Source organism: Castanea sativa, chromosome 8, assembly GCF_040712315.1.
Source record: "Castanea sativa cultivar Marrone di Chiusa Pesio chromosome 8, ASM4071231v1".
Taxonomy (NCBI): domain Eukaryota; kingdom Viridiplantae; phylum Streptophyta; class Magnoliopsida; order Fagales; family Fagaceae; genus Castanea; species Castanea sativa.
Window position 1 is genome coordinate 28,634,164 of NC_134020.1, and position 24,407 is coordinate 28,658,570.

The 24,407-nt window shown below is 39.5% G+C and overlaps 2 protein-coding genes across 2 annotated transcripts; one reads left to right on the top strand and one right to left on the bottom strand.

The window, feature by feature from the left end:
- The first annotated feature begins 77 nt into the window (after window positions 1–77).
- Window positions 78–464, top strand: LOC142606133 (uncharacterized). The gene has a single exon (XM_075777531.1). The coding sequence runs from the start codon at window positions 78–80 to the stop codon at window positions 462–464; it is 387 nt and encodes a 128-aa protein (XP_075633646.1).
- A 1,332-nt stretch (window positions 465–1,796) lies between these two features.
- LOC142607762 (transcription initiation factor IIA large subunit-like) lies at window positions 1,797–6,969 on the bottom strand. The gene is made up of 11 exons (XM_075779381.1): window positions 6,616–6,969; window positions 6,130–6,300; window positions 5,801–6,004; window positions 5,501–5,552; window positions 5,369–5,427; window positions 5,036–5,161; window positions 3,725–3,880; window positions 2,732–2,795; window positions 2,448–2,608; window positions 2,251–2,334; window positions 1,797–2,152 (listed from the first exon to the last, which is right to left on the bottom strand). The coding sequence occupies exons 1-11, from the start codon at window positions 6,748–6,750 to the stop codon at window positions 2,129–2,131; spliced, it is 1,236 nt and encodes a 411-aa protein (XP_075635496.1). The 5' UTR covers window positions 6,751–6,969; the 3' UTR covers window positions 1,797–2,128.
- Between the last annotated feature and the right edge of the window lie 17,438 nt (window positions 6,970–24,407).

Consider the following 24,407-nt stretch of genomic DNA (forward strand, 5'->3'; position numbering starts at 1 on the left):
AATGATTGATTGAGTTTCTGATTTTGCGTGTGAGATTCAATACATTCTTGCAACTTTCAGAAAATTCTATTCAACCAATGGAGAACAATGGCAATGTTTATCAGAGAGAAGCCTTTGCCAATGCGAGGAAGCCCCCCACAAGGCTACAAAAGCGTGCCCCAGATTCTCTTCAACTTGATGAGGTAGCCAGAAGTATTCCCACCAACCCTTTTGCAGCCGGTAGTGAAACACCAAAGGCAATTCCATTTTTATCGCCGCTCGTTCTATCCCCACAACCATTGTCAGAGACAGGAGAAAAACGATTGTGGGATGGCACCAATAATGAACAAAACAGTGGTACCAAGAGAAGCCCAACCTCACCATCAGGTGGATGGCAACATCCGGCTGTGGCCGCAGGCACAGATCCATCGACCCTTTTAACTTCATTTCAAGCACAGTGCATGCTTGTGGACCATGTGCAATGACATTTTTTGGTGCTGCAGCAGCTGTTTATCCGAGAATGGTCATCGTAGATTCATCAGTTTTGTTTGCAGCTACCCACCATCTTTCTTCTTGTCATACTGTAAGTTCTTGAAGATGGCATCTGCAAATGGTTATCATCGTTGCTTGCTACAAGAAAGATGATAAGAGTATCACCAGCTAATGCGTTTACTGATCTCAATCTGTGACAGATTCATCAACACTTTTTTATATCTGCCCTCAGTGTGTCATGTTCTATAAGTATAACATCACTTTTTTTTGTTTTTTGATAATTCAATAATTACAATGGGGAAGGAAAAATCAAACCCCGGATGTTTCCGTCATAAAACTAAGAAGAACCAGTTGAACTACAAGGCTCTTAAGCATAAAGTGTAATGATTGTAATAGTAACTTTCTCCAATAAATCTTGCACATGAATTCAATAAATTTTTAGATCCTACCAATCGCAGTCATCTCATTATCTCTTATTTTATATATAAATGCAGCTGTCATCTCATAATATGTTTACAATATTTTCACAACAAATCTTATATGACAAGTTATTATTTGCTATTATGAGTAGGCAAAAATATAATTTCAATAGTGAATTCAAATTAAAAACCTATAACAACATATCAACTAAAATTTGTTGTGAAAATGTTTTTAACGGTAACACTTCTCTTAATATTATCACATTTTGGGGCTTGGAGTTTTCCAATCTAATTTAACCGACCACCAAAAAAGAAAAAGAACCAAGCCACTACCTTAATATTATCACATTTTGGGGTGTGGAGTTTTCCAATCCAGTCTAACCAACCACCAAGAAAGAAAAACCAGCCACCGAACGGGCTTGGCAAAGTCGCAGCATAAATTTATAAAGCTAAAAAGCACCATGAAAACCCCTTTTTTTTTTCTTTTTTATTCAGCCCAAAAAAAGAAAAAAAAGAAAAAGCGGCACCATGGTGAAAGGCGTTCTACTGGATTGGCTTAAAATTCAGATTTTTACAGTCAACCTGCTACTCCGTATACACGCAAACCAGATCCAGAGGATCACGCACTGCACCGACCATGCAGTACAGAATTGGAAGTAATACCGCTGTTACATCAATAATTAAAACAAACACGACCAGCCTTCTAGTTAATTGATACCTCCAAACTCTTCTCCTTCCTAAGGTAGAGGTACAGATACTGGCTGCAACTCATGAAAGGGAGTATTTGATAGGTAAGGCTAGTAGTAGCATATTACTGCCATCAATTAAAACAGAAATACAAAAACATTCCAGATTTGAGTTCCTATTAATTCACAACCCAACTGGTTAAGCAGCAACAAAAACAAATTCAAATAAACAGACTGCAATTCGTAAATTAACCAAAATGTCCAAGTATACAGAGTAAATTGAATTACATATTCCATTAAAGAAATGGTATGCTTCTGGAGATGCCTTAAGTGACCATCCATTTAAGGGCCGAAAAAGCTGATATGCTTTATGTACAACAGGCCAACATCCTTCCCATCCCAGTTTTAAGAAAGTATCAGGCATCCCTCTCTTTCCTCAAGCTCTCACTTAATAATAATAAAGAAAAATTAAGAAACACCCAATGACACCTCTAGATTTGCTTCTTAAGAGCAATTGCCAGGAAATGGCAAAATAGATAATTTCCAACAAAATCAGAAGTCAAACTCTCCCGTTGCCTGCAAAATTTGAATGGAAATTTTGAGCTTAAGGTCCAGAACAGAATGAGAACAAAGGGAATGACAAAAGAGCGAACAGACAAAAGAGGAAAACTGACCTTGTTAAAGAGAATGTCCTTATTGTTTATGTGCATAATGCCATCCTTCAGCGTGCATTTCCACCTGCTCTTGGTACGCGTCACCTACCCAACCCAAACACATAATGTATTTAATGAAACATGCGATAATCACAAGATTAAATATAGTAGCCCAATATAGTTTAGGCATCAATTGTACATGATCACTAATAAATTACCTTATCAAACTGTGCCAAAACTAAATGCTGTGTGTTTTGCTCCTCTACTTGGTCCACATCATCAAAATCATCATCATCATTTTCGTTTAATGGGGGCTCGTCATCATCATCCTCTCCAACATCATTATGAGCAACTACAGCAGGAGTACCTGCCGGTACATCTAAAATAAACAAACAAGAGGTAACTCAAACATCAGAAAGAGACACTTATGCTCACCAATTTTATCCATTTCAAAGTTAAAAATTTATAATCATAATCTTTAGTACACATTCACAAGATTTACCATTAGGAGCTGGTGTGTTTGCTATGTTGTAGTCTTCATTGAAAACTCCTTGATAATTGTATATCTGTAGGATGAGAGGGCACAAGAGAAAACAACAGATGGTGAGAAATTTTTATAAAAAAATAGTAAGTAGAAAATTTGATATTTTAGATATTTAGGAAGGAGAGAACCTGCACACCAAATTTCATAATTATGGTAAAAGGCACATGCAAAATTAGTGCTTGTTTGAAAAAGACCACAAGCACCCAAGGGAATTTTTATACTAACTGAATGATCCATTTATCCTACCTTTCGAAAAATTCTGAAATATTCACCTACACTACCTCAGAATATGCATTTTGGGGTGCCATTAATCAATTGGAATTAAATGTGTTCATACATGATCAATATTCATAAACCACCATAATCTCTGTTGTCCAATAGGGCAACAACAACAACTCCTTCAAAATGTTATAAGAACTCAAAATTATGGCACTTTGCAGGCCAAAACTTATGCTCCTTTTGTTTGCCAAGAAGATAGGTGCTAGAAAAAAGGATTTTCCCCTCATTCAGAGCAACCAGCAATGAGATCTGTATGAATTATGGAAGTTACAAATGTAACTTCCAAATAACCTTCCCATGCGCACTTAAATGAAGGAACCGTGTGATTATGATCAGCCAATCAGTCTACTTTGAAAAAGGTCAAAAAGAATGAAGGATTTCCATAATGCATATGACACATAAATCCTCAGGCAGATCACAAAATAAGCCTTTGTAGGCAAGCCCAATAAAAGGCCTTGAATATAAGGTTTTATTTATAACATCAAAAATTAGGCTAGGATATCTGTAGCAAACAGCAAATAGATTAATGGAATTATCAGCATTAGTAGGAATTGTTATGCATGCCAGGTACATACAAATCTTTATAAATGGAAGGAAAAGACAAAAAAAGGGAAGAACTTGTTTACATTACATTATTGTGCAACTTAAAAATTACAGAAGAACCATACTTACATTGGGAGTAGAAATGACATCATCCTCATATGGATCAGGAATTGGTCCATCAAGTTGAGGAATCTTTGAACAAGACCTTGCCGCATGTGCTAACATCTCTTTATTTGCACTGGTGACTATGCCATGTCCACCCAGAGAAGTGCTTCCCCCACTTACCTGAAAGTTACCATTGAATGTGTTAGACTGCATGAGATCAACAAGAGAAACCAAAATAGGACGGTCCTGTTTTCTAACTAAACTCAACTTCCCACGGATAAAGCTATAACAAATTGTATCATACAACAGTATATTTCAATATAAAGTGCAGAAAACAGCTTATCTTAAACCAGAGCTAGTATTATCTAACCAAAAAAATCGAAGAGCCCTACCTAGTATATCTAATAATTCCAAAAGAAAAAGGTATAGTTACAAAATAACTGCTTAGCCAAAGGCAAAAATAGGTAAGCTAATAAAGAACTTTAGGGATAGAGAAATCAGCATCACCTTCAACCATGTTCTGCAAGATAATTTCTAATCATGCTTTTAAGGTAAACTTACAGTTATAGGGCAGGATTCAGTTTCTAGGAAAGTTATGTCACTGAACATTAAATTATATACAACTCCAACCTCAGGATTCAATTATAGATGACAGGTCTCATTCATTCCCAATTGATCCTTCTCCCTAAGAATTGAAAAAACCAGTTCAACTATACAAGAAGGATGGTGAATGGTAGAAGAATTCCTCCCCTTCCAAGAATGGTGCGGCAACAAAAGTCAAATCACATACAACTAGGCAAGCACACAGCACTGGACAAAGGGCTATAATTATCATTCATGCAGTCAGCTGACAGTAATTATACAATGAAACTTTAACTACAAACTAATCATATCCCTGCCCATTTCACCTTACTCTGTCCACATTTCAGTAACTCCACTCATCCAACAACTCATCAGCAAGATCAGTAGAATTCCAAACATCTCAACTAGAGCGTCCTTTTCATACAACTACTCAACGTTGTTTGATCTTACCTCAGTCCTCAATAGAAGAATTCTTAGTCAACTCTAAATTTGCTAAAGGACGTCCAACCCAATACATTAATTTTCAAGGACAAAAACACAACAGAAAGCCCAATTTACCTTTTTGAAGCAATCTTCCAGTCTTAAGAAGATGGCACCAAAATTATCATTATTATATATAATCCCAGCTTGAGATAAGCAAAAATAAATTCCTCCAAAAATAAATAATTGAGTTTTAATCTAAATTCTTCAAAAAAAAGAAAAACATTCGACATCTTATTCATCAGGAAAAGGAAAAACAGGAGGAAGACAAACCTCAATCTCAAACACCTCAGAAGTAGCATCCCCTGCTCCATCCTGCTGGGGTATAAATCCACCAGCATGATATTGAGGAGGTAAATCTTCACGTTTTCGTTTTCCAGAAGACATCATGAAGAAGTCCTGGATTTTTCTCCAACATTAGGACAACTAATAATATGGTAGTAGTATTTGTAGTACACGCGCCCAAAAGGGACATGTTTACACCTTGGTCATTCAGAACTCCTTTTTTTATAGATGAAGTCACTCAGAACTCCTTCAATCAAATAGTTTTCTTCAAACCAAAAAACTAGACATTCTTCTGCAATATGAAGTAATAACAGGTACTACCTGTGTCAGCGGTTGATGAGAAGTTCCTCTGTCTGCCTCATCCCGCCCTTCCACGTAAGCTACACCAGTACACCAATTATTATTAGAAAGCCACTGACAAACACCCATGTGCTTATTTTACATTATACTTACCAACGTTAACATCAAGTGGAGGCCTTTGGCTCATCCAAGGAGAAGGAGGTTGCTGCAGCAATAATAAAGAAAGATATCATACGTTAGCTTTAAAACCAACACAAAGAACAATTGATCTTAACAGCATCCTTTAGCCTAAGAGGAAACAGCTTAAGGTACAATTTTCCCACAACAAAAGCACTAGTTTATAATATCAAAAAAATAGCAGTATACACCTAAATCAAGCATTATAACATTTAAAACCAAAGCTTTTCACGATCCAAACTGCAAACCAAATGGTGTTTATGATGTAATATTTACCATGAATTGGCTAGGCTTTCCAGTTTTCGGATCATTATTGTTGGTGCCACTGCCACTACCGCCGCTGCCTCCACCACCACCACCACCACCACCACCAGTATCACTTCCAGGTGTGGGATAGTCACTAGATCCAGTAGGAATGTTATACATTGAGCTGTCTACAGTTCCCGGTAAAGGTGTTTGTATGGGAGTCTGCAACGGTGTCTACATTTCCAACAATAAACAAACCCCACATCAACTATCCACCAATTGAACTCATAAAATCAATATGGAGATACCATTTCAGTTAGTTAAAACGAAAAAAAAAAAAAAAAAAAGCATAAACTCACTGGAGGAAAGAGCATTTCAGCAGTGGGAGTTTCATACTCCTCAGTCCCTTCATACGGCACATTAAGATCGTGAACCGGAGTAATAGGACCCCCAGGTGTGGGCTTAGGTGCCCCACTCCTCTCTATTGGACCAATCACAACACCGGCTTGAATCATTTTCGCCTCCCACGTCTACATATTCACCCAAATCACAAACAAAATCAACTTCACCCAGCTCAAAATTGAAAATACCTTCACCAAAAACACAAATTTAACCCTTCTAAACAAAATCCCCAAAACCCTAGAATCCACCAGATCGAACCCACATTTCAATTTGCTAAAAAAAACCCCCCTCCATCACTTCAAATCAAAGAACTAATCAATTTCACATAACGAAAATCCCCAATCAACAAAAAAAAAAAAACCCTAAAATACAGCAAAGTAAAACGAATCAAAGAGCACAAATTTTCGAACGGAAAAAAGAAAAAAGAAAAAAAGGGAAATTACTCCTTGAAGCTCTTTGAGAACGTCTTCACCAGGACCAGCGTTGTTGACGAACTCTTCGCGAACCTTGTTGATGACATCCTCGATGACCTGGATGTAGACGGCGCTCGTCGTCGTCGTCGTAGCCGTAGCCGCCATTTTCTTATCCGAAAAACCTCTTCAGTTAAAAAAAAAAAAAAAAACCCTCCGCGATTCTCCGACACAGCAAAGACTCGGCACAGATTTTCAACAAAGATCTGAACAAACAAGCATGGAAATTCTAGGGTTTCTGGGTCTGTGTGTGTCAGTGTGTTAGAGAGAGAGAGAGAGAGATAATGAGAGAGAGAGAGAGAGAGAGAGAGAAGAGGAGCGGAACAGAAAAGAAGAATAAAGAGTGGAATATAAATAGGTTTGCATCCGATTATAGTTGTGGGTTCCACGTGGCGAGATCTGCACGATCGATCTTTTTCTTTTTTTTTTTTCGGTGGTCTTGTTTTGGAAAGAGGTGTTTGTAAATTGTAATTGTAGTGTGTAGGAGTCCAACGTTGGTTTTTTTTTTTTTTTTTTTTTTAAGAAATGGAAAAACAGGGAGTCTGGCAGATCTGTGATCTGTTACCGTTCAAACATGTTCCCGCGGGTTTCATCTGGGCCGTATATATATAAAAGGCAAAAAAAAAAAAGACAACTCTTTTGGTCCAATGGGTAGTAGTAGTAGTAGTACTAGTGGGTGGGTCCTACGTTTTTGTCCACAGTCCTTCCCATCCCATCCATGCAATTGATTTTTTATTTTTCTTTTCTGGTTCGTTTACTTCTTTTCCTCGTGGACTACTTAAGTAAATATGGATATATTTATCTTAATTTATTTGACACTTTTTAATGTTTTTCCAACATTTAAAATTCAAATTTTCATCAATTTCTACAAAAAGAAATTTCAAAGAATATATAAACCTTATAGTTATCAAATTGTCAAGTTATTTCTTTTAAAAATTGAAAAATTATATTATTAAATAAATAAAAAAAACTTTTTGTCTTTTCCCAAATATTCTCTTAATGCACAATCTTTAGCTACAATAAATTTTAGTAAAAGTCTATTATTTTTATGCTTATCATACTTTTTTATTTCTTTTCAATCTTAATTAAACAATAAATTCATTCTCAAAAAAAAAAAATTAAACAATATATTGCGTATAAAAATAACATTGGTTGAAGTTTTAAGACTACATTATAATTAAATTATTGGATAAATTCTATACTAAAAAAAAGTATTAGATAAATTATGATTTTTGAATTTTAATAAATTATCTTGTAAGACAAGTTATTAATTTAAATTTAAAATCTATATATATTCTAGGGTGTAATCTCATCATTAAAAGTTTAGTAATGCTACAACCATAAATTATTTTACAATATTTTTACAAAGTATTGACATGCTAAATTCATATTAGTTCTTATTTGGGTCCTACCACAAATATTGCTATTCTTTACCAATAATGACTTATTAACATCAGTTGTTTATAAAATAATTTATGTGTTTAGTATTTTCCTTAAATGATAATAAAAAATGCTTAAAACTCATAATTATCCTCAAACTAATAGAAAATTCAAGTTATACAAATTCAAAATTTGAGCCTACCGGTCAAATAGAAGTGTCAACCAAAACTTTATCACCAAATCCTCAAAATTTTGAATCAATGAGCTTCATTTTTTTTTTTTTTTTGTCTCTCTCTTTCTCGAACGTTTTAGTTTAAAATGTCCAAGAGGAGTAAACATGAGTTCGAAAACCCCTAGAAAGAATGGTGGGAAGGGAGTTTAAGGGCATATTTGGTATGATAATTTTTGTTTTTGTTTTCAAAATAGTTTGAAACAATTTTTAAAAAATTAAAATTGAAACTAATTTTCAAATAATAATTTTTATATTATACATGTTTGGCTTCCACTTTTAAAAACAATTTTCAAAATACTTAAAGCCAAAAAAAAAATTGCGAGTCCATTTCTATCTTTGAGATTTTTCTATTAAAAAAATTACAAAGTAATGTGTAGAATCTGTAAATTACATCTTTTCTTTTGGATAATGATAAGGGAATATAGTTCATGTACCTAAAAAATGATAAGTTTCAAATTTGAATTGTAAGAATTATTTTTATGATAATGATAAGCTCCTTTTTTGAAAGCGATAAAGATAAGCTCCTTAATTTAAGGGATAGAAGAGTCTAAACAAATATGTGGGGTCTACTATTTTCAATTTATTTACAGCTATGCCATTGAAAATATTTTCTATATTTTGAAAACATCCTCTGAGCCATTTTCAAAATCTTATTCTCAATAAGGAAAATAGGATATAATTATCTGAAAATTGTATTTACAGAACATCAGTCAAACAATAGATTCAAGTGTTGGACCTACCATTTTATGAATTGCAAAATAAAAAACTATATTTAAATACCCTTACCAAACAGGCTCTAAACTTCCTAATACATTTCCTTTTACAAATACTGTGGGAAAGGGAGGCTTAAAGAATGAATATTACCAAATAGGCTTGACTCGAGGAGCAGTTAGGCCCTGCTACTCATCAGCTCAGACCCAGCACAATAAGATAATCCAAATAGTGAAATCGAGGAAATCGGCCCGCCTGAGGAGCGTACACTCCTCAGGAGACTATAGACGAACTACCAAGGTCATAGGATTGAAGACCAAGGAAGGAAGTACAGACGTACAAGCAACGCAAGGAGGAAGCTTTCAGATAAAGCACCCATCACCTCCACATTTAATGCGCAGTACTAACTCAGCTAGCTCCATTAATGTCAGAACGACCCCTGAATAGTGTCCCCACACCCTACATCCTACTCTACCACCACTAGAAAAGCAACGATGGGACAAGTATCTAGAGAAGGATCAACGACCCTCCAAGTAGAGGGCAATGATGTAATCTCAGCAACTATATATAGTAAGAAAGATCTTCCTAAAGGGGGATGAGAGAATTGAGAGAAAAAATGAGAGAGGAATGTAGACACCGCATTTTGTACCCCTTGCGACTCAGGCCCTGTTCCCCAATGATGCTGAAATTCTAAGACTCAAAGTTGGTTTAGGGCCTAATTAGATGTTAAATTGATTTGAGAAATGTTAAAATGAAAAATATAACTTTTAATAAACAAATAAATCTATTTTTGGAGAAGTAAATCCAAGGAAGCCCTCGGCCTGCGCGCACAGCCAAGATGCATGCACACGTAGGCTCGAGCCTGCACGTGCATGTAGAGTTCCAGAAACTATGATAGACAAGTTTTTGCATTAAAAAATGAAGTTTAGAATGAATCTCACATCGTTTAAGAGCCGTTCCAGACCCTCATTTTCACAATATAAATAGCCATACATGGTACTTTTTCAAAACACACAGAAATTCTAAAGGAAAACACTAATATTTACTAAAAAAATAGTGAGTCAAAAAGGGAATTTTTCACAAAATATCCTCAAGTCAAAATTTTTTTTTTTATTGGGCCTTTTTCTGGCCTTGATCTTTGCGTTTAAGATTACTAATAACTTTTTTATTGATTGTGAATAGATTTGAGTGAGGGGAATGGTAAAAAATCAAGCTCAAAGAGCTTCTATTTTGAGGTATTAGTTCAAACCTTTTTCTTTCTTCTTCTTTAGTTTGATTCTGTTTTTTAGTAGTTTAATTGTTGTTTGGTGTTTTCTTAACTTAGTTTTATTCAGTGTTTATGTTTCTAAGCATGTTAGGTTGTTAGTCTCTTTATTTTAAGATGTTGCTCTATTTTCTATGCTTGTTGCATTTTTGGGATAGGGTTTCTAAGCAAACTTGTGCATGCATGCGTCCTGTCCTGTCCTGTATGTGCGCGCAGATCAAAGTATTCGAACGCATGCAGCTAGCCAGCACACGCAGGCCTCTGATTTCACATGTTGTGCCTTTGTTTTGATCATTTTTTTTATAGATATAAATCTCTGCTTTATTGTTTATTGCTTGTTTGTCTTCCACGTGTTAAATTAGGGTTTATCTTTGGTTTCTTTGTTTTGATGCCATGAACACGCACTCATATGTTCATGCATTGATGCTATAGGTGTTGTGATGCAGTAAGGTAAGTGATGTAAGCCATGCATTCACATGTAAATGCATTTGTTTGTGACATAATCTTGCTGAAGGGGTTGATGAACATGATGTGGTGGTTTGAATAAGCGTGCTTGTGTTCTTAATGTTTTCCAATGATTCATTGATGATACCATGATTGTTTGCTGCCTATGTTCTGCCTTGATTTAATGATTAGGTTTTAAAATAATTGATGTCATGTTATATGTTTAGATGTATGCTAGTGTGTATGTGAGTGTAGATACAATATTGAATATGTCTTTAATAGGGTTAAGACATAAGACACAATGAGAGGAAGCCAACCTTAGAGTTAGGTAGTTTTGGGTGCCTAACACACTTCCAAAACTGCACCTAAACTCCGAACCCATACTTTAGTAGTAAGATCTAAGGTCCTTTATCGAGAGGACGTTATATTCATGGCTCTTAAGCCATTACAAAAACTAGGTGGCAACTCCTTGTCGTGTCCACAAGGAATTAGGAATTGTGTAACTGAAAAACTTGTAATGATAAGAACAATTGTTCCTCGGTTAGCCAGAAGAAAAAGCTTGAATAATACTCCTTGCTTTTTCTTTCTATCAATCTCTTCTAAAACTATTGACTTAGATAATTCCTTTTCTCTAAATCACCAATTGAGACTATTAAGGCTTAAAGGGTAGGCCTTAACAATCTACCTTTACAAATTAATTGCATCAAGCTTACATTTTAGCCCATTCCTATTTGATTTTGGTCTAATTCCTGTTTTGCCCCCTACAAATACCAATATAGATCATCAAAAAAGGGATTTTAAGATTTCAAATAAAAATTTCTAGCATAGAGAAATTCAATAAGCATTTGAGAAGCTTTTTAAGAGAGAGTGAGAGACATTAGGTTGCATCTATTCAACATTTCTCTCTACAAGTGGCTCAATCTAAGAAAACTTAACATCCATTTTCTCATCTCCCAAACATCATTCCTACAATAGCAATCACTTTCCAAACACTCAAATGGATGATCCGTGGATTAATTAAAGGACGCAAGTGAAGCAAAGTGGTCCACATTCTTGAAGGAAACCCACCATCAAATCACTTTAAAGAGGCAATGCATGCAAGTATATTATTATATTTAATTTAATTCTCATTACAGTTTAGAAGTTAAACTTGTTTTTAATTAACCTTTCATAAATAAGTGTAAGTTTCATAAGTTAATGTAGTGGGAGGTTTATTAAAGTTATGTGTGGGATTTATAAATGTAAGAGTTAGAAAAATAAATGTATGAGAGTTAGAGGTTGGATAGTGTACTATATAAACTCATTCATCTATCAAGTTCTATGCAAGAGTTGAAGTGAATATATAGCTTTAAAGTGTTTTAACTTTTCCCTCTCTACTCACTCTCCTTTTGTTTAGTTTATGAGTGTGAGTCTCTTCTATACACTTAAATAGTGTATGCGTGTTTGTGAGAGTAAGTGAGAATAAGCCCATTAGTATTTTGTTTTATTTTCCAACAAAGTGGTATCAGAGCCAATCGGTTCATGATGAGAATGGCTATTGCCAATGGAATGGTGTCATTCCAATTTCCTCAACTTACCAAACACAATTTTGAAAATTGGATTATCCGAATGAAAGTGTTGCTTGGATCCCAAGATGCATGGGTGATTGTGGAGAAAGGTTATGTGGGGGCACAAGATGAAGAATCTATGACCCCAAACCAAAAGGACGCCTTGCAAAAGGCTTAGAAGAAAGATCAACAAGCTCTAACATTGATTTATGATGAAACCATGTTTGAGAAAGTTATGAATGCAACTTCATCCAAGCCAGCATAGGAGATTCTTAAAAACTCTTTAACGGGATTTGATAAAGTGAAGAAAGTTCACCTTCAAATATTGAGAGGCAAGTTTGAAGGTTTGCACATGAAAGAACTTGAATCATTTTCAAAATATTTTTCGCGGGTGCTGGCAATTATAAATCAATTGAAGAGATATGGTGAGAACTTAAATGATGTCCATGTGGTAGAAAAAAATCATACAGTCATTAACTTCTAAGTTTAACTATATTGCTATGGCGATTGAGAAATCAAAAGACTTGGAGTCAGTGACTGTTGACCAGCTCATGAGATCATTACAAGCCCATGAAAAAAGGCTCAATAAGAAGAAGCAAGAGTCTTTGGAGCAAGTTCTACAAGCTAGGCTCACCTTGAATGAAAAAAGGTGGTGTGAAAGTAGCCGAAGAGAACGAGGACACGAATGTGGTAGAGGGAGAGGATCTGGAGGAAGGAAGAATCATAACTCTCCAAATTATAAAGAGAAGGGCTAAAGTTCATAATCCGTAAGAGATTGAGAAAGAGGAAGTTTGACCATACAGAAGAAGGTATGATAAGTCCAATATTAAATGTTATAATTGTCAAAAATATGGGCATTATGCTTCCAAATGTAACAATGCCGTTGACATTGTTAAAGAGAAAGCTAACTATGTTGGATATAAAAATGAAGAATTGGAGCCAACTTTGTTGTTGGCATACAAAAGAGAAGACAGGGAAGAAAATGGTGTATGGTATCTTGACACTAGTGCTAGCTGTAAGTGCACAATTTGTACCCGGACCCAAAACGAGTGATGGGCTCAGGCCCAAAGAGCCTTATACAATGAAATTTGTAGAGTATGGGTTTGAAACCTAGGTTAGGGATATTGGAAAGTTGATAAACAGGCTAGAATCCCGCAGTCTATGTAAGTAACAGATGAATGTGACAAAAAACCCTCCTCGGACGTAAGTCGAGGACAATTTGTATAGCCTTTCTTTCTCTAAGCAAAAGATTACAATTTTTTGGTTTTCAAAAAAGAGTCCCCCCCTTCTTTCCTCTCTCGTCTTCTTATATCCTTCTTCTTCTTTCCTGTTTATCCACGTGTAACACAGATTTTCCTCCTAGATACTTGTCCCATCCACCACCTTCTTAAAGTCTTCAAATAATAGCTAGAAAACTGAATATTACTGTTCAGAGGTCATTTCCCCATTAATGCGGCCAGGGAGGTAGATGTAGGGCCTTTAATGTGGTGGTAGCAACTTTTTCCTCAGATATTTCTCCCACGTTTCTACTTCTAACGGGTGCTTGGATCATGTCTTTACCCAACAAACCTTCTAGAATTCAGTCTCTAAGCCCTTTAGCAAGTCTCATGGCCTTTACTGGGCCTGTCCGAGGAGATACTCCACCTCGGACTACTTCTCGAACCATTGTAGTGTAGACTATCTTGTGAGCCCAGAAGACTCTAACTGAACAGACTTATACCAACTATCCAAGCCCAAGGCCCAAACGTGTCTTCAAGCATTTTTACCTCCCACAATAGCCCCTCAAAACTTCATTTTTCCCTCCCATCCGAGGAGAGAAATGGAGTTTTGAACCAATAGCACACCCTTCACACACTTTGCAAACCGCCACACGTGTAAGGGTCCTTTCGTTCCTTCAGAACCGCTTCTGACGCTTCGAAACCCGAAACACTCGCATTTATGACTACAAGTCACGTCTTGTCCCCCACGTTCAACGGTGAGATACACATCCAATGGTCCAAGTTTGTCTTAAAAAATTGGGTGGGATAATTCTGATTCGAGGCCGCCTCCCACACGTCAAAACGCCTAGGAATCCGTATCTCCTTTTATTTTTTTAGAAATCAATCACATCTAAGAGTTAATCATTATCTTTCCTCTCAAGAAGCTCGTGAAGAATCGCCTAATTATTTCCCGTAAGTTTTCAACTTCCTTTACTCATTTCTACTCAGCTTCTGTCCTCGGCCATCATCTAGACCCCTTCCCTTCTCTAAAATTTCATTCGCATTCCCACCAAATGGGTAGATTTAAGTGTTTAGTGGATACCGACGCCAGTATGGAGGGTTTTCGGGTCAAATATCAGATCCCCCAAGACGTAGGCTTAAGATATTGCCCTGTAGAAGCCATAAGTAACGCTAGGAGAGAGGGAGAAGTTATCATCCCCATCATCGCCTTCCTAGAAGGTGGGATGACCCTCCCTATAAAAAATGTAACCAGCGAATACCTATGCAACCATAGGTTATGCCCATATCAGTGCATGCCAAATGTATTTAGAGTCTTAGGTTGTGTCGATGCTTTAAACGAGTAAATGGGTCTGAACCTCACATGGCACGACGTTGTTTACATGTACGAGTGCCATAAACTTAAAAGTGTAGGATACTACCTTAAGTCCAAGTCTAGCATTGTTAGACTCATATCCTGTCTTCCCAAGTCTAACAAAGGCATGAAAGACGACTATCTCATCACATCGGGAAACGGGTCTGACGGTCCTCACTGCCCAGTCGAATGGGGAGACCTAAGTGTGACTCCATAGGAGTTAGATTCCCTAACCCACGACTTAATCCTATTATCTTTTCCTTTTTTGATTACATTGCGTATTTTTGCCCTTTCCTTTGATATTTATCGTTAATCTAACCATGCTCGTCTCCTCGGATGTTTTTTTTTTTTGCAGATAAACAACACGTACATCCGCGTCTAAGCCTTTGCAACGTCCCAGATTTCAACTGCGTTATTCGCTCCGAAGTCTTTGTTAGCGAAGACCTACAAGTGAGAGCAGCCCACCTGATATTAGGATACGATCCTTTATCAGAGGACTTTTAGGAGATTGACAACACGATCACCGCGGGAGACAAACGACACAGAAGGATAGACGTTTCACGACGAGGCTTCCTTTCTGACCATGAACTCCCAGACGACCCCTCCATCATCCTATACTCTCGCCCCATCGCAACGATTCCTCTCTCGGCACATTCCTAGACAACCGCCGTCCGAGAAGAGCCAGCATCCTCACAACAATCGTTGGACGAGGAGATTGACCAGTTTCGCCTTGAGGAAACTGAGAGACCTCGAGAGGATCAACTTGTCATCCTCTCGGATGAAGAGCACGTGCCCGCCGAAACTTCGGGCATACAAGGTTTAATAATTGTACAGCCCGACTCTAGCTCCGAAGAAGACGACATGTCCACTCTAAGGAAGCTGATAACGAAGAGGGGCTCGAAAGCCTCTAACAAGGACGCAGGTGGGTCCTAGATCCCTCCATCCTTACCACCGCCCCCTCCTCCCTCCGATCTTAAACTTCCCATTCCGGAGTCTAAGAAGAAGAGGAAAAATGAGGCCGAGGAGGCAGATACGAAGAGGCAGAAGAAACTAAAACAACAACAATAACAACAATAGAAAACTGGCAAAGGTAAGGGACGTGCCTCTTCAGTGGAAAGTGGGGAGAACCGTGACCTGGCCGAGGTACGCCGTACTCCGGCCAACTGGTCTCCCGAGCTGAAGCAGGATGGGGCACCAATCTCTTGCTAATCCAGCATCAGGGCATTCCAGAAAGGTCACACTCACCACCTGGCTGAGGTTTTGGAATAGCCTCTTCTTCTGCCGAAGGACATGGACGCCCTGGACAAGATGAACCAACCGCATCTTTTTCTCTCGCTCAAAAGGGACTTAGCGTTGGTGAGTGTCTCGTGTTTACCCCCACCTTACTGCTTTCACTACACTTTAACGAAAAAATGTTCTCATGTACTTTGAATTTTCTTTAACAATAATGCATTTATTTTAATATTTTAACACAGGCCATTTAAGAAGTCTTTGCTGTCGAAAAGTGGGTGGAAGACTCTCAGAAGAAAGCTGCAGCTGAACTTGAGGTCAGGCAGGAGACTGAGAAGTCCTTAGGCCAAGCTCTTGCATAGAACGAGAACCTAACCACACAGCTGGCAGAGCAGAAGAGGGAGAGGGACGGTGCCGAGGCCAGCCTGAAGATGATGAGAACCCAGGTGGAGGGGCAACGCAAGCTTCTGCGTCAGAAGGACGAGGACTTGTCTAAAGCCCAACAAGAAAACTCCGACCTGAAGAAGGAGTTTGCTAGGATGAGGGAAGAGGCTCGTACCTTCAAGGACAACATGAAGGTCACGAAGAAGGCTGCTTACAAAGAAGAGGTGGAGGTGACAGAAAACCAACTGACAGAGGAGTTCGCCGAGCTGTGCTGGGAGTACTGCCAACAAGTATGGGTGGAAGCTCTAAATGTGGCAGGGATTCCCACAACTTTCGAGTTGAGGAAGCCTGAAAACATTTGGCTTCCGCAGGACATCCAAGTGCTCGAAGAGCTTCCTCCTGTCGCACCTACCCCCGAGATAGCGCCTTCAACGCACCCATTCCAACTCCTAAAGAACCTGAGGGTTCTGACAAAGAGAAGGAACAAGGCAATGGAGCCGAGAAGCCTACGAGCCAGAATGCCGAGCCCAACATTCCTCCACCAGTGGCCAGAGACAAAGGGAAACAAGTCCAGACCTCATTTGAAGAAGAGCTGAAACGAACAGAGGAGGACCGCAAACCCAAAGAGGCTGCCAGCACTTCCGAGCAGGACCCTCCTTCTAAGGCTTAAGGATTAGGCCACTTAGGACCCCCCTTTTTCCTTTCTTATGTAACAATTTTTGTATTAGGGTTTTTATTTCGAGTGTACATCTTAAAAGAAATTAATGAGAAACTTTGAATGGTTTGATCTTCATCTGACTTCCAACCTTTAGTACAAAAATACTAATTCGCTTCTCTTTAGCGCAAAATTGAATGAATGGAACAATTAACTCCACCTCCTAATACATAGTAAAGTCTTTACAACATTTCAATTAGCCGTAACTTTAAACAAAAGTACATACACTTAGCGTATACTTGTAAATCATGCCTCAAGACCATAATATATGTAATACAGCAATACACAATCAAAAATTTAATTTAGGATTCAGTTTGGGGCATAAAGCAATCCATCAAACTTACTGTGGCTCATCAACACATCAACACTAATGTGGTATGGTTTCTGCCAATTTTTCCAAAGTAGAGGGTCCTCGGACCTGACATAACTAAGGTTTTGTTTACCAATCAATAAGACATCAATTTTCACAAGGTATGTGGTCTGAGGACCATGCATGACCAAGTTTCTGTTTGACACTTAGCAATAGCGAACTGAAATGTTAATTTTCCCAAAGTAGAAGGTCCGAAGACCCGACATAACTAAGGTTCTCTTTAACAATCAATAGGATATCAATTTCCACGAGGTATGTGGTCCGAGGACCATCCATGACCAAGTTTCTGTTTGATATTTAGAAATAGTGAATTGAAATGTTAATTTCCCCAAAGTAGAAGGTCTGAGGACCCGACATAATTAAGGTTTTGTTTAACACACAATAGGATATCAATTGCCACAAGGTATGTGGTCCGAGGACCATGCATGACTAAGTTTCTGTTTGACATTTAGAAGTAGTGAATTGAAATGTTAATTTTTCCAAATTAGAAGGTCTGAGGACCCGACATAACTAAGGTTCTGTTTAACAAACAATAGGATATCAATTTCCACAAGATATGTGGTCCGAGGACCATGCATGACCAAGTTTCTGTTTGATATTTAGAAGTAGTGAATTGAAATGTTAATTTTCCTAAAGTAGAAGGTTTGAGGACCCGACATAACTAAGGTTCTATTTAACAAATAATAGGATATCAATTTCCACAAGGTATGTGGTCCGAGGACCATGCATGACCAAGTTTCTGTTTGATATTTAGAAGTAGTGAATTGAAATGTTAATTTCCCTAAAGTAGAAGGTATGAGGACCCGACATAACTAAGGTTCTGTTTAACAAACAATAGGATATCAATTTCCACAAGGTATGTGGTTCGAGGACCATGCATGACCAAGTTTCTGTTTGATATTTATGAGTAGCAATAAGTAAATCGAACTGTATAATGATAATTTAAACAACGAACGACAAAAATACTTTTTATTAATAATAATACTTTCGTAGGTTGTTTACATTCCAAGGGCGTTGTACAATTTTTTCATTTAGATCAGCTAAGCGATATGACCCTATGCCCGCTACAGAGATAATCCGATATGGTCCTTCCTAATTTGGTGCTAGGTTTCCCTATGCTGGATTTTTGGCAATACCCATGACTTTCCTCAACACCAAATCCCCAGGCGCTAGTGGCCTCAGCTTCACATGAGCATCATATCCTCGTTTGAGCTTCTACTGGTAATAAGCCATTTGGACCATAGCGGCCTCTCGCCGTTCCTCAACCAGAGCCAGGCTTTTTTCTAGGAGGCCATTGTTATTTCCTGGGCTAAAAGAACTCATCCTTAATGTGGGAAACCCAGATTCTAAAGGTATCACCGCCTCGGCCCCGTAAGTCATGGAGAAGGGTGTTTCTCCACTGGATCTTCGCGGCGTAGTCCGATATGTCCACAAAACGTGTGGCAATTCCTTTACCCATCTACCCTTTGCGTCATCCAACCTCTTCTTAAGTCCACTGACTATAACTTTGATAACAGCCTCGGCCTGCCCATTTCACTGGGGATAAGTTGGAGTGGAGTATCTATTTGTAATGCCCAAGTCACTACAATATTTCCTGAAAGCTTTACTATCAAATTGCATGCCATTATCTGAAATAAGAGTGTGAGGTATCCCAAATCTAGTGATAATGTTCTTCCAGATAAATTTCTTGGAGTCCGCATCCCTAATATTTGATAAAGGCTTAGCTTTGACCCACTTGGTGAAGTAATCAGTTCCTACGAGTAGCCACCTTTTGTTTCCCACAGCCCTCAGAAAAGGCCCAACTATATCCAGTCCCCATTGAGCGAATGGCCAAGGACTAGAAAAAGGATTAAGGACTCCATCAGGCTGATGAATATTGGGAGCAAACCTTTGGCATTGGTCACATTTTCTTGCGTAGTCTTGAGCTTCTCTCTGCATATTGGGCCACCAATATCCCTGAGTCAGAGCCCTATGGGCTAAGGATCTCCCCCCAGTATGGCTTCCACAAATTCCCTCATGCAATTCCTCCAAAAGTGCATCCGTCGCTTCAGGATGTACACACAGCAGGTATGGTCCGAAAAAGGAGCGTTTATACAACTTATGATCCTCGGACAACCAGAACCGAGGTGCCTTTCGATGAATTTTATCTACTTTAGACTTCTCCTCGGGTATAACATCGCTTTTTAGAAAAGAAACCACGGGGTCAATCCAGCTAAGTCTGGGCCTTATCAGATGGATATGGACGGCACCTATGGTAGTTAAAGTTAGTTTCAACAAGTCTTCGACGAGAATAATCCTAGGCAAACACTAAGCCGAGGACGTCGCCAAAGTGGCCAACGAGTCCGCATGCGTGTTTCCACTTCTAGACACATGCGAAAGGATGAAATAATCAAACTCGGATTGTAAACATTTGACTTGGGTCAGGTACTCTTGCATTCTTGGATCCCTAGCCTCCATGGTCCCCGTCACTTGGCCCACAACTAATTGAGAATCCGAGGACATATGAACTACCTTTCCCCCCATTCTTCGTACCATATCCATACCGACCAGGACAGCTTCGTACTCAACCTTGTTATTAGTGGCCGAGAATGCTAATCTCAATGATTTCTCAAAGGTAATTCCCTCAAGGGATACCAAAACAAGTCCAACGCCAGATCCCCTCTGGTTTGCTGCTCCATCAACATACGCTTTCCAAATCAGAGGCCCTTTGCTTGTGATCATGCCAACTGATTTTTCATCCATGTGCGATTCATTCACAGTTTCTTCTAATGATGGTTCGGCAAATTCTGCCATCAAATCAGCGAGAACCTGGCCCTTCACCAAGGTACGCGGTATATATTTGATATCGAAAGCTCCTAGGATGGTCCCCCATTTAGCTACCCTCGTCGAATAGTCGGCACTTCGTAATACTGACTTAAGAGGCAGTTGAGTCAAAACCACGACGGTGTGGGACTGGAAATAGTGAGGAAGTTTTTGTGTAGCATGGACTATGGCCAGAATTGCCTTTTCCAAAGGCAAATAACGAACCTCAACTTCATTCAAAGATTTGCTGACATAATAAACCGGTCTTTGTACCCCACCGTCGTCCCTTATCAGAACCAAGCTGACTGCATGGATAGCTACAGCTAGGTATGCAAACAGGATTTCATTGACCTCCAGCCGAGACATGACGGGTAGTCGGGAAAGATATTCCTTAAGTTGCTGAAAAGCTAAAGCGCATTCCTTGGACCATTGGAACCCTTTCCATTTATTTAACAATTGGAAAAAATGCCTACACCTATCAGCGGACCGAGAGATAAATCTGCTGAGAACAGCAGTCATCCCGGTCAATTTTTGAACTTCCTTTAGGTTTCAAGGTGGTTGTAAGCCCTGAATGGCTCTGACATGTGTCGGATTCACCTCTATTCCTCTATGAGTCACCATGTAGCCTAGGAACTTTCCAGAGCCCACCCCAAAAGAACACTTTGAGGCGTTAAGGCGCAGCTTGTATTTCCTAAGTGTTTGAAAGGTGTCGTCCAAATCTTTCACATGTATAAGTACTGTCTTACTTTTCATTACCATATCATCCACATATACCTCAATAGTCTTTCCAAGTTGAGATTCGAACATCCTGGTCATCATCCTTTGGTAAGTAGCCCTGCATTTTTTAAACCGAATGGCATCACTTTATAGTGATAATTCCTCGTAGGAGTAATAAAGGCAGTCTTCTCCTGATCACCCAACGCCAATGGTATTTGGTGATAACCCTGGAAGGCATCCAAAAAACTCATCCGAATATGCCGACTGTAGCATCCACTAACTGATCGATGCGAGGTATCGGGAACGAGTCTTTTGGGCAGGCTTTGTTCAGGTTTGTAAAGTCCACGCATACTCTCCACTTTCCGTTCTTCTTTTTCACTACGACTGTGTGCGCCAACCATTCTAGGTAGAAAACTTCTTTAATAGCCCCAGCCCTTTTGAGCTTGAGCACCCCTTCCTTGACGGCCTCGGAATGCTCTTTCGAAGAACGCCGAGGTGGTTGCCTCCTAGGAACAATGGCATGGTTGACGTTCAAATGATGGCAAATGAAGCTTGGGTTAACCCCTAGAGCCTTATAAGGATCCCAGGCAAAAACATCAATATTGTTTTTCAAAAACATCACCAATTCCATCTTCTCTTGGTTTGGTAACCGTATCCCAACTTGAAAGAACCTTTCGGGGTCATCAGTTATGAGAAATCTTTCCAAATCTTCACACATGGCCTCCTCTACTGTCACCGCACCGGGCGCATCCAGAGTTGTTAATTGCTATAAGTCTTTCACAACCGAGGCCGAGGACTCTGATTTGGCTTGATGTAGTACTGCGGCCGATATGCATTGCCTTGCTACTGATTGGCTACCAAGAATTTCTTCAATGAATCCACCCGAAGGAAATTTTACTTTAACATGTAAAGTCGAGGAGACAGCACCCAAAGCATGCAGCCAAGGCCTGGCGAGGATGACCATGTATGGAGAATATGCGTCAACCACAATGAAATTCACATCGACCGTCTCTAAGCCAAACTGTACGGGCAATCGAATCTGTCCCTTTGGCATGACCGCCTTCCCTTCGAAGCTTATCAACGGCGAATCATAGGGAGTGAGATCCTTCAGCCCTAACTTAAGCCCCTTGAATAAGTCAGGGTACATAATATCCGCACTACTACCCTGATCAACCATCACCCTCTTGACATCATAATTCCCTATCCTCAATGTGACCATTAGAGCATCATCGTGTGGTTGAATAGTCCCAGCCTTATCTTCATCAGAAAAATCCTAAAACAAGCGTACTCCCTTTGATCCTCTTCGGCCTCAAGCCAGACTCCTCGGCCTAAGAATGTGACACCGCCATCACCTTTGTGGGACAGGAACCGGTCCTGCCCGGTGCAGCGAAGATGACATTAATCGTTCCCAAGGGCGACCGAGATGAGTTATTCTTCTGATTATTTGAACCCGAACGATTTTCTTGTCCGTTGGGTTGATACAGGTGCTGCTTCAATTTTTCCTTGCTAACAAGCTGCTTCAATTTTTCCTTACTAACAAGCTGCTCTAAATGGTTCCAAAGAGTCTAACAATTCTCGGTGGTATGACCCATATCCTGATGATATTGGTAGAAGAGGTTCCGATTCCGTTTCGTAGGGTCCCCCGCCATCTTACTAGGCCACTTGAAGTAGGATTCCTTACGGACTTTCTCCAGCAGTTGGTGCACTGGTTCTCGGAATACGGTATCAACTACTTGAGGATTGGCTAAGCCAGATTGCTCAGAGAAATCTCTCATCGGCTTATTGTTGTGGTACCTGTCCGACCTGAAATCCCTTCTCTCTTGCAGGATAACCTTCGCCTTACTCTTACCTTGTTGCTGATCTTCCTCAACCCTTTTGTACTCGTCGATGCGATCCATGAAGTGACGTACACTCCATACGGGCTTTTTGGTCAGAGATTTCCTTAAATCATGATCAGTTGGGAGGCCCACTTTTAAAGTGTTAATCGCCACTTCATCAAAATCTCCATCGATTTCGTTAAACATCTCCCAGTACCTGTCAGAATATGCTTTCAAAGTGTCACCCTCCCTCATGGCCATAGATAACAATGAGTCCAAAGGCCGAGGGACTCTGTTGCATGTAATGAATCGAGACGTGAATGCCCTGGTGAGTTTCATGAAAGAATCGACAGACCCCGACTTTAGTTCGTTAAACCACCTCATAGCAACAAGTCCCAGGCTAGAGGGAATGACTTTGCACATCAAGGCTTCGTTCTGAGAATGTACTGCCATCCTTTGATTAAAGTGGCTCACGTGTTCGACTAGGTCTGTCCTGCCATTATAGATGGTGAAAGTGGGCTGAGTGAACCGCTGTGGGAGCCTTTTCTTCTCGATCTTAGGTGAAAAGGGGGACTTGGAGAGTTGGTGCAATGCTCGGCTCATAGCATCGTTCCCCAAGCCCCTGGAGGGAAAATTCTTATGCTCACGACTTGGAAGCTCATCCTTCTCGTAAGGGGAGGTTTCGTTAAAGGGAGTCTTGGACCTTGAACTGTAACTGCTTCCCCGTGACCCCCTAGAGGAAGGATTAGACAGAGGTAAAGCCCGCCTTTGTCTGATACGGTGTAGCTTCTTCTTGAGGTGGTCAATCTCCCTCTGCATGGCCTTAGCATCATCCTCATGAGTGGCCTTGCTCCCACCACGCGAGTGGCTCACATTAGGGTGTGGTGTATGCACATTTCCCTCTCGATCCCTCCGACACTCGAGACGCTCAAACTGATCTTCGCGCTAGGACCCCTGAGACTCTGCATGACGCGAACCTAAGCCTGCCATCACGTTCCAATTCCTTTCAACACTCGATTTCCCATAGACGGCGCCAATTGTAAGTGCACAATTTATACCCGGACCCAAAACGAGTGATGGGCTCAAGCCCAAAGAGCCTTATACAATGAAATTTGTAGAGTATGGGTTTGAAACCTAGGTTAGGGATATTGGAAAGTTGATAAACAGGTTAGAATGCCGCAGTCTATGTAACAAATGAATGTGACAAAAAACCCTCATCGGACGTAAGCCGAGGACAATTTGTATAGCCTTTCTTTCTCTAAGCAAAAGATTACAATTTTTTGGTTTTCAAAAGAGAGTCCTCCCCCTTCTTTCCTCTCTCATCTTCTTATATCCTTCTTCTTCTTCCTTGTTTATCCACATGTAACACAGATCTTTCTCCTAGATACTTGTCCCATCCACCACCTTCTTAAAGTCTTCAAATAATAGCTGGAAGGCTGAATACTACTTTTCAGAGGTCATTTTCCTATTAATGCGGCTAGGGAGGTAGATGCAGGGCCTTTAATGCGGTGGTAGCAGCTTTTTCTTCAAATATTTCTCCCACGTTCCTGCTTCTAACAGGTGCTTGGATCACGCCTTTAC

Excerpts from the sequence above, each read along its gene's own strand:
- LOC142606133 (XM_075777531.1), top strand. The coding sequence starts at position 78 with ATGGAGAACAATGGCAATGTTTATCAGAGAGAAGCCTTTGCCAATGCG.
- LOC142607762 (XM_075779381.1), bottom strand. The coding sequence starts at position 6,750 with ATGGCGGCTACGGCTACGACGACGACGACGAGCGCCGTCTACATCCAG. Across the intron at positions 6,005-6,129 it reads CTGAAATGCTCTTTCCTCCA|ACACCGTTGCAGACTCCCAT; the intron begins GTGAGTTTATGC and ends TTGGAAATGTAG. Across the intron at positions 2,796-3,724 it reads ATGTCATTTCTACTCCCAAT|ATATACAATTATCAAGGAGT; the intron begins GTAAGTATGGTT and ends CTCATCCTACAG.